This window comes from Otolemur garnettii, unplaced genomic scaffold (genome assembly GCF_000181295.1).
Source record: "Otolemur garnettii isolate 467f Iridium unplaced genomic scaffold, OtoGar3 scaffold00115, whole genome shotgun sequence".
In the NCBI taxonomy this organism is placed as follows: domain Eukaryota; kingdom Metazoa; phylum Chordata; class Mammalia; order Primates; family Galagidae; genus Otolemur; species Otolemur garnettii.
Genome location: NW_003852510.1, coordinates 5,875,129 through 5,885,156, shown reverse-complemented (window position 1 = coordinate 5,885,156; position 10,028 = coordinate 5,875,129). Strand labels below are relative to the sequence as shown.

The window sequence follows — 10,028 nt, the reverse complement described above, 5'->3', positions numbered from 1 at the left end:
ATGAACCGGGTATCCGACGTTTTCTCTACGAGGGGGGTGTTGGACTGGCCCGAACCTTCCAAGACGTATGTAAGTGCAGCCTTGGTCGCTTCGGCTCCAGGGCCGGGAGAAGGCGGGTCCTGCTGCCCCCGACCCTCCCTGGGGGTCGGGGATGGCTCAGAGGTGGCGCCGGACGCCTTCAGTTCCCGCCGCTGTGCCCCTCTCCCTCCTCCAGAGGCGGGTCGTCGCCTTTGCCCCGGGCCAGAGGTTCCCAAAGGGACATGGGCATATTTACAAAACCAAACTCTAGAGGTGAATTCGGCAGACGGTCAGACTTGAATTCTGGCTCCCCACGCAGATGTTTAGGTATTTATGACGTCCCACTTCACCCAATTAGTTGGCTGCGAAATAAGCCCCATCGCCGGCGAAGCAGTCCCGCCCCGAGCAGCGCCGGGCGATGGAAGGGGCGCGGCGCGGCGCGGCGCGAAGGGACCAGCCGCTGCTTTGCCAACTGCCTCCGACAGCGGCCCCAGGGAGACTGCAGGCTTCTCAGCTGTGCCTGTCTCAGTCTCAGGATTGAGGCCGCCCTGGGCGTCGCCGGCTTACTGCGGCCTGAATTCCCATCAATTTATAGATGGCTATGATGAATTACCTGCCTGACTTTCCCTCCTCCTTTTCTCCCTTCTCTCCTCTTTTCCTTTCTTCCTAACCTCCTCCTCCCTCCCTTTCTACTAAAGCCATACCTAAAAACAATCAAAAAGGATATAATCCTGGCTCCGGGTTAAACACATTAAGATTTGACACCTCTTATTAAATAGAGTTAAAGAACAACTAGTAGAAAATATTGTTAAAGGTTTGTTGTGGCATGTGGATTGTAAATTGAACTTGTAATTATTTTTGCTGTAATATTTCATTTTATAGCAAAATATGGAATTACGATTAGGGATGTGGTACTGGAAAGATGACACCAGAAGTCTTGAATTCAGAAGGTAACTCTTAACAAAACTTTATTAGAGTTTTTAATAAAAATTATATGTGCCTGGGGTAAAAAAATAATAATTCAAGCAATACAGGAAAGTATAAAGAATAAAAAAGAATAAGATAAATATCTACTGAACCCCACCATCTGGAGATAACCATTTTTGTGAACAGCCTCTCAGACATCACTTTCTGTTCACACTTAACAGATGCTTCCTTTGTACCACACACTGCTAACCAGTTTACCATCCCTTTGACTCAGCTGCCTGTTAACCAGTTTACAGATGAAGAAACGCATTTCAAAGCATTAAGTGATTTGCATAAAACATTCACACAGCTTGGGGTGACTAAGAATGATTTAAGTGTAGGTCTGTTTGACTCAGAATCCATATTTATAACTGCTATATACATTTGTTTATTTGAGTTATAAAAATACAGTTTTACATTACTGAACCATATCACACTCTCTGCAATAGATGGTAAATCATAAGGTAAAATTTCTAGATGAGAAAAAACTAATTTTAATCTCCATTAAGAAAACACTGACTCTGTCAAGAAAGTGTATCACAGCTGGGCACCGTAGCTCATGCCTGTAATCCTAACACTCTGGGAGGCCGAAAAGTGGGTGGATATCTAGAGCTCATGAATTCAAGACCAGCTTGAGCAACAGTGAGACCCTGTCTCTATGAAAAATGAAAACTCAGGCAAGGGCAGTGCCTGTGGCTCGTGGGTAGGGTGCTGGCCCCACATACCCACCCCCCAGCCAGCTAAAACAGCAGTGGCAACTGAAACAAAAAATAGCTGGGCGTTGTGGCAGGTGCCTGAGGCAAGAGAATTGCTTAAGCCTAAGAGTTGGAGGTTGCTGTGAGCTATGACACCACAGCACTCTACTGAGGGTGACACAGTAAGACTCTGTCTCGAAAAAAAAAAAAAAAAACTGAGGCAAGAGGATTGCTTGAGCCCAAGAGTTTGAAATTGCTATGAGTTATGATGCCACAGTACTCTACCAAGGATGACAAACTGAAACTCTGTCCCCTCCCCCCCAAAAAAGAAAATGGTAAGAGAGTGTATTGGTAAGCTAATCATACCCAGTATCTATTGTGCTCATGTGATATGCCAGACTTTTGCATGTTTTCCTAATTCTTATACCAGCTATAGATAGTGAGCATTGATATCCTCATTTTATATATGAAGAAACAAAGCTCAGGAGATCAAACCACTGCCCCAAAGTCATGCAGCCAGTAAGAAGCAGAACTGACAGTTTGAACCAAGATTTATCTGATGCCAAAGTCCTTTCCATTGTACACACTGTCTGCCTTGAGTAGACTAAGCCACTCAATGGCAGGAACTATCTTACTTATCTTCATGTCCCTGTAGCCATTTACAGAACTTCACAAAGTAGGTGCTCAACAAATGTTTATTGAGCTGTTCAATAACCCATCTAGATTCACGCTGAGGAAAATTAGAGGCACTGAACTAACCAGGAGCCTAGTGGTAGGAGGCTCACAGGTAGTTATACAAGTAAGAAAGTCAGAATTAACTCCATGTTGGTAAAACTAGAAGGGTGAAGGACTAAGAAAAATTTAAGAGCTGGAATTGACAGGATGTTTGGATAAAATTGATAGGGTGTAATCCTAACACTCTGGGAGGCCGAGTGATAAAATTGAGAGGGGTGGGGTCTGGATGTGAAAGAAGAAGGGAGAGGCAGTGTGTAGGTTGATACCTGGTGTCAAGCTTGGGTGATTGTGTGGCTGAGATTGCCCTGTATATAGAATAAAAGAGAAAAACCCAGCAATGTGTTTGAGGTTGCTATGACTATTCACCTGGATACGTCTCTCAGGCTGTTGGACAAATGGTGCTGGAGGTCAGGAAAGGAGGTGGCTAAGCAGAGTGTGGAAGGGGTAAAATGTAAAATGCTTACCTTTTTCAACATGGACAATTTGAGGTACCTGCCTATATGACCTCTAGGTCAAGAATCCAGTAAGCAGGAGTTTGTCCCTCAGGAGAATGGCAAGTGCAGAATTATAGTGGGAAGTTAAATGATTGAGACCAGAACATTAGGAACTATGTACCTTTAAAAATTATGAAGTTGAGATGGGCGTGAGGGCTCACCCCTTTGCATTTGAGTGACAGGTTCTAGAGAAAAAACATGAGTTTTTTCCTTGTTTACATCAGAGAAAAGAGGATGGCGTGATTATGTTGTGGTATTAGGAAAGCACATCCACCAATTGCTGTGAGAGGACTCATTTCTAAATGGGTGGCTAGACTGACAGGGACAGTAGGAGGGTACAGACTAGCCCACACTGTGGTTCAGCCACCAATCAGAGGTACAATTCAAAGTACAATTTTCCATTATTACTAAGTGCCTGTCGTTCCTTCATGATTCCAAATGCGTTGTGAGCATAGGATGCCTTTAGCACTATCGCAGGGCACTCACAAAGTGGAGTCTGTATCACCAGTTGAACTGGAGAATAACTCAGTCATGTGAGAGCCGTGTGAGAAGGCACATCCAGAGGATCAGCATAAGGACTAGGAGTTTAGTGGTATATGCACTGCCACCACCAATTTCAACCACTGGGACACAGGTCAGTCTCTCCATTAGCCCTACGTCTCCATCAGTGAGGTGATAACTTTATACTAGATCTTTTCCATGTCCTCCAACCCCAAACCTAGGATTTTATGATTTTATAATCTCAAGTTAATTTAACTTACTTCAATCTTATCTGTAAGATAGTCCCTAATGTATCCTTGCAAATTTCTTGTTTTAAGGCTTTCTTATCTTAAAACATCTCAGGCAAACTAGCATAATAAGAAACTTTGTATTACATGAATGGGACTGAGAAAAGGGTGGAAGGCATATTTAATTTCACATTAACTTAGATTGGGTGTTTTTATCTTCTCTTGTCTTCTGGAGAAGAGAAACCCTGGGGACAGCTGGGAAGACCTGAGACTCCTATAGCCTGGCAGGAAAATAATGGCCAATGGCTTATAAGTGACCAGATACTCTGATAGTCCAAGGAAAAACCTGAAAACAACTTTGTGTTCTTGTTTAGTATGGTTATATTGAGGATAAGAGGTATATTAGACATTCTGCAAGCAGAATGGGCTTCAAAGAGCCATGGAAAACATCTGAAAGTTCGGGGAGATTTGAATGTTTTCTTAAAAGCTATCTAAGTGGTCCATCAATAGAAGGTACCACCAGGATTACATAGTGTTTGTAATCCTAGCACTTTGGAAAACTGAGGTGCGAGAATTGCTTGAGGCCAGGAGTTTGAGACCAGCCTGAGCAATATAGTAAGACTCTTGCCCCTACAATTATTTTTTTTAATTAGCCAAGTATGGTGGCACATGACTGTAGTCCTAGCTACTTGGGAGGCTGAGGCAGAATTATTACTTGACCCAGGAATTTCAGGTTGTTGTGAGCTAAGCTGATGCCACTATATTCTAGCCTAGGTGATAGAGTGAGACCCTTTCTCAAAAAAAAAAAAAAAAAAAGAGAGAGGCCTTCCTGGAGATGGAGGTGATTGAGGCCTTTAGCAGAGTCCACAGAAGTGAATACTGAGATAGCTGCTTGGGAGCTGGGACTGCCTGGTGGCTGAGCACATGGCTCTGTGGCTGGAGAACCTGGGTACCAGCACTGGTTTGCCAGTGGTTATCCGATCTTCATCAAGTTATTTAATCACTTTTTAAGCTTCCATTTTCCCCATGTATAATAGAGTTGCTATGAGGATTAAATGAGGTTGTGTCTAAGAGCCCTATTCATAGTAAGTACTCAAAAAAGGTAAAAATCCTTTCAAACTTACATGATCTTTCTGTTTCTTGTGAAGTTACTGTAAGATGTTCAGATAGAAATATTTTGTGTACACAAAACTGCTGATGGTTAGAGGCTGAATGTAAACTCTGAAGTTTTTGTTTTGTTTTTTCAGACAGAACTTCAAGCTATCCCCCTGGGCCCTGGGTGGTGCTGTGGCATCACAGCTCACAGCAACCTCCAACTCCTGGGCTCAAGCGAGTCTCCTGCCTCAGCCTCCCAAGTAGCTGGGACCACAGGCACCCGCCACAATGCCTGGCTAGTTTTTGGTTGCAGCTGTCATTGTTGTTTGGCGGGCTGGGCTGGATTCAAACCCGCCAGCTTAGGTGTATGTGGCTGGCACCTTAGCCACTTGAGCCACAGGTGTCGAGCCAACTCTGAAGTTTTGATCTTCCTCTAGAGTGGTGATTTTCAACAGGTACACCATAGCACATGTGTGCTGCAAAAATTTTTAAAGATCATTATAAATTATTTTCGAAAGAAGTTCAAAGCACAGTAAGAATATTCTTTGCTTTACTCTTTTTTTGATCAACATAATTTAAGTGCACCACAGATGTTCAAGTGTGCTATGAGATAAAAAAGGTTGAAAAACACTGTTCTAGATACTTGTTCCATATGTAAATATAGAATTGAACACTGCCTCAAATACTCTTCAGTAAATATATGCTAGGCCAGGTGCAGTGGCTCATGCCTGTAATTCTAGCACTGTGGGAGGCTGAGGAAGGTGGATTGCTTGAGCTCACAGGTTTGTGACCAGCCTGAGCAAGAGCAAGACCCTGTCTCTACTAAAAATAGAAAAACTGAAGCAAAAGGATCTCTCTCTTTTTTTTTTTTTTTTGCAGTTTTCGGCTAGAGCTAGGTTTGAACCCACCACCTCCAGTATATAGGGCCAGCACCCTACTCCTTGACTCACAGGTGCCACCCACAAGAGGATCTCTTAAACCCAAGTTGGAGGTTGCTGTAAGCTGTGACACCATAGCACTCTACCATGCAACAAAGTGAGAGTCTGTCTCAAAAAAAAAAACCCTATAAATAAACAAATAAATACATGCCAGTCTTAAGCGTACACGAGCTATGGTCATGAGAAGATTTGTTTTCTACTGGGAAAAGGTTAAATTCCTCATTATCTTGTTTCTATTGCAGTTTTACACCTACCATGGAACTCAAGGAAAAAGGAAAGAGAGGCAAAGCAGTTCACTTTGCTGAAATCGACGGTCCCGCTTCAGACAGGTAGCCTAACTTCTCAACCATGCCAGTGCTGCTGACAGCACCTCTCAGTGGAGTGACTTTTAAATCTTTACAAACCCTAAGAAAGTACATCCCTGTTATTCTAGGTGGAAATGGAAATACCCATCAAAGAAATAATTATGTAATTATTAAGTACTATTCCAGAATTATGGCAGGAGTTACAACAGTCCCTGTAAATGTATCCCTGTGATAACTAGGCTATTCGCACTTTTTTTTTTTAATTGAGACAGAGTCTTACTTTGTCACCTTTGGTAGAGTGCCGTAGTGTCACAGTTCACAGGAACCTCAAACTCTTAGGCTTAAGTGATTCTCTTGCCTCAGCCTCCCAAGTAGCTGGGACTACAGGCACCTGCAGAAACGCCTGGCTATATTTTTGTTGTAGTTGTCATTGTTGTTTAGCAAGCCTGGGCCGGTTCAAACCTGTCAACCTCTGTGTAAGTGGCTGACGCCCTAACCACTGAGATATGGGCTCCACCCTAAGGGACCTATTTTCTTTCTTTTTTAGACAGAACCTCAAGCTGTCCCCCTGGGTAGAGTGCTACGGCATCACAGCTCACAGCAACCTCCAACTCCTGGGCTTAAGCGATTCTCTTGCCTCAGCCTCCTAAGTAGCTGGGGCTACAGGCACTTGCCACAATGCCTGGCTAGTTTTTGGTTGTAGTTGTCATTGTTGTTTGGCAGGCTGGGGCTGGATTTGAACCCACCAGCTCTGGGGTATGTGACTGGCGCCCTAGCCTCTTGAGCTACAGGTGCGGAACCAAGGGACCTATTTTGGATGGAATTCATATTTGCATTTTAGAGCAGGCAGTGTGCATTCCTTCTTCCTAAGCAAAATATGACATTTAATAAAATGCATTCCAAAATGATCTTATGTTAAACAAAACCCATGCATGGGACTTGGGCTCTCATTATCTATAGTAAATACTTCATGCACCACAGGATAGATTAAATACAGCTCAACCCTTTAAAAACACTACTAGAAGAAATTATTATATTCCAAAACAGGCTGACAGATAAAAGAGCTGCAAGAGACGATAAGTCAACTAAGGCTTTAGAGAAACGAGGTCTGCTTGGCAATGTTACGCTAGATGATGCTAAATGTGAGTAACTAACCGTTTCCTTGTCCACACCCGAGTTACCTTGGGTACCCCCTAAGGCAGTGTTTTTTTTTTTTTTTAATCTTACAGCACACTTGAACCTACAGTTAAACTTCCATGGCACACTTAAATTATGTTGATCAAAAAAGAGAGTTAAAAAGATTATCTTTACTGTGCTTTGAACTTCTTTTGAAAGTAATTTAATTAATGCTCTTTAAAAATTTTCAGAGCACACCTAAGATCTTCTCCTGGCACTCCAGCAGGCCACAGCACACCTGTTGAAAATCACAGCTCTAAGTTGCTCTTTCACTTGTCCATCTTTCTCTCTTTTCAGTTGTTGCTTTGCTTTTGCTGCAAGATACTGAGATGCAGCGGGTCTGTTCTTTTACAACATTTATGAGGTATGTAAGGCTTGTGGGACGTTTAAGATCTTTTATCCTTTATTTTGTGGCCATTCCATCGATAAGTGATGACAAATGTGATTTTTAGAGGAAGAGTGTGAGGCTGCCTCTGTGTAGCCCTTCCTGTCAGGACTCAGTCTCAAAGACCAGAGTCTGCCAGAGGAAGCCAGCAGTCACAGGAGCCCCAGGCAGGAACACAGAAGGCGTATGTCACAGTCCCATTTGTACTGCACTGTATCATGGAACAGTTAAAGGATATACCCACCCAGTGAAGAGCAGCTTTCTCCTCTAGTCCTGTTTGGCAGCCCCAACATAACTAGGTGTGTTGACTCTGTGTGAGTTTCTTGACTTTTCTAAGCCTCGCTTTGTTCCGATACAAAATTGGGAGATAATCATGTGTCCTTTGTATGGCTGTGCCTGGCTGTGCTTCACAGGGATCTGCACTGTGAGTGCTCAGTGACAGTGGGGTGCTGGATGCCAGTGGCACCCCTCCCCAAACCCCTCAGCATTCACATGCAGGCTGCTTAGGGCAAACATCTGAGAATCTTGGCCTGAAGGCCTTATTTCTCCTTGGGGCACACTCAGCCTGATCACAGGGCAAGCCCTGGGGCTCTAGTGCCCATAAAGGCAGCCTCAGTCAGTGCTGGGGGGAGGAGGACAGTCTCCCATCCCGCGGACTGGACTACATTGACTTGTTAACACTCCTTTGGGTGGCTCTTTCCCCCTTTCCTGTCTCTTCTCCCTGCTTTCCTGCTTATGCTTCCTGAGGCCACTTCCTAAAATAACTACTTACTCTCAAATCTTTATCTCAGGGTCTGTTTCTGGGGAACCCAACCTGAGACTGGTGGTTATTAATATCTTGGGGGGAAAAGTCTGTAATGGTTATCTTCATTCTGCTCTAAAGGTATAAAGAAAGAATGGCAGAGTAAGAATTTCCATTTGGGGCTACAGTGAAGGCAGCCAAAGTCTTGTAGGAGTATTTAGAAAGAAAACATGACTTAATTAAAAACAAATGAGATAGCATTGTACATCAGCAGTCTTTCTTAAGAGCAAGATAGGAAAATTTAATATGTATATACATTATGTTCTGGCAATTTCACTTCTGTCTATAATATTTTTAAAAGAGTTAAATAGAAAGAAGTCCATGCTACACAGGTAAGTGACAAAAGCAAGTTTCAAAGAATTGTATATACAGCATTATTCCATTTATTACTGAAAAATATTTTACAGCATATATTGATGCACAAGTAGATATGTTGGTGGAGGAGGATATCATGTGTGATTGTCTAGGCTTTAGAAGGGCGAGGATAGATACTTAGCAAATGCTTAATGATGGCAACCACTAGGGAGTCAGTTGGTGTCAAGGGGGTGGTGGGAGAAAACTTTTTACTTGATACACTTCTGTACTTTTTTTTTTAACAATGGAAATATATTACTTGTGTAATAAAAAGTTTTAAGACTAATTAATTACTAAGCATATCTATAAGAATTTAGTTTTGTTTACAAAACAGATTTATTACATCTTGAACAACATAATAGAATTTTTAATTGGTAAATTACTTGTGTGATAGGCAAGATTATGTTTTTCTACTTATTGTTTGTGCCCATATATTTTTTTTATGAGAAAACTTACATTTGAAATAAGTGAGTGTTGATTGCTTTTTTTTCTCCCAATCCCCCCTTAGGAATAAGAATCTTGATAATTTCCTCATGGCTTTATTGTACTATTTATCTCATTTCCTGGAAAAAAACTCACTGGAAAGAAAGCCCAAAAGCTATATGGTGTAAGTAAGATTTTGTGGCATGCTCTTGAGTTTTATCACTGCCAGGATTAAAACTAACTTTTGCCTACTTTGTTGGTTTTGTTTTTTTGTTTGTTTGTCTGAGACAGGGTCTCACTTTGTTACCCTGGGCGAGGGTGCAGGGATGTCATCACAGCTCACTGCAACCTCAACCTCCTCGGCTCAAGTGATCCCCCTGCTTCAGCCTCCCAAGTAGCTGGGAGACTAGAAGCATGCACCACCACGCTCAGTTAACTTTCCTATGTTTTGTAGAGAGACAGGTCTCCTTCAAAATTATTATTATTATTATTATTATTTTTTGCAGTTTTTGGCTGGGGCTGGGTTTGAACCCATCACCTCCAGCATGTAGGGCCGGTGCCCTACTCCTTTGAGCCACAGGCGCTGCCCCCTTGAAATTATGTTTAATAGTATATTTACTTAACTCAATGACTCAAAATATTATTATTGCAATATGAATGAGTAGTAGGAAGTTATTAGTGAGACTTCCTTAATTTTTCTTTTTCCTTTTTTTTAGTAAGTCTTTGGAATCTGGTATTTATTTTATGCTTATAACATATCTCAACTCAGACTAGCCATATTAAATGTTGAGTACCCATACATGGCTACCGTATGGAGCAGATATAGATACTGTTTGTCTGTTTCTAATGCTTACAATGTTCCTGCTAAAGGACTTGTATGCATCTAATTAAAAAAAACTAAAAATTAAAAAAAA

The 10,028-nt window shown here is 42.2% G+C and overlaps 1 protein-coding gene across 1 annotated transcript in view; it reads left to right on the top strand.

Annotated features, from left to right (window-relative positions):
• The window catches only part of PPP1R36 (protein phosphatase 1 regulatory subunit 36), a 30,760-nt gene continuing 20,732 nt past the window's right edge, over positions 1–10,028 (top strand). Inside the window, exons 1-6 of the mRNA XM_012809865.2 lie at positions 1–69; positions 901–968; positions 5,912–5,998; positions 7,022–7,116; positions 7,448–7,514; positions 9,200–9,298. Coding sequence (XP_012665319.2) covers positions 1–69; positions 901–968; positions 5,912–5,998; positions 7,022–7,116; positions 7,448–7,514; positions 9,200–9,298 — 485 coding nt within the window. The remainder of the gene's footprint in view (positions 70–900; positions 969–5,911; positions 5,999–7,021; positions 7,117–7,447; positions 7,515–9,199; positions 9,299–10,028) is intronic.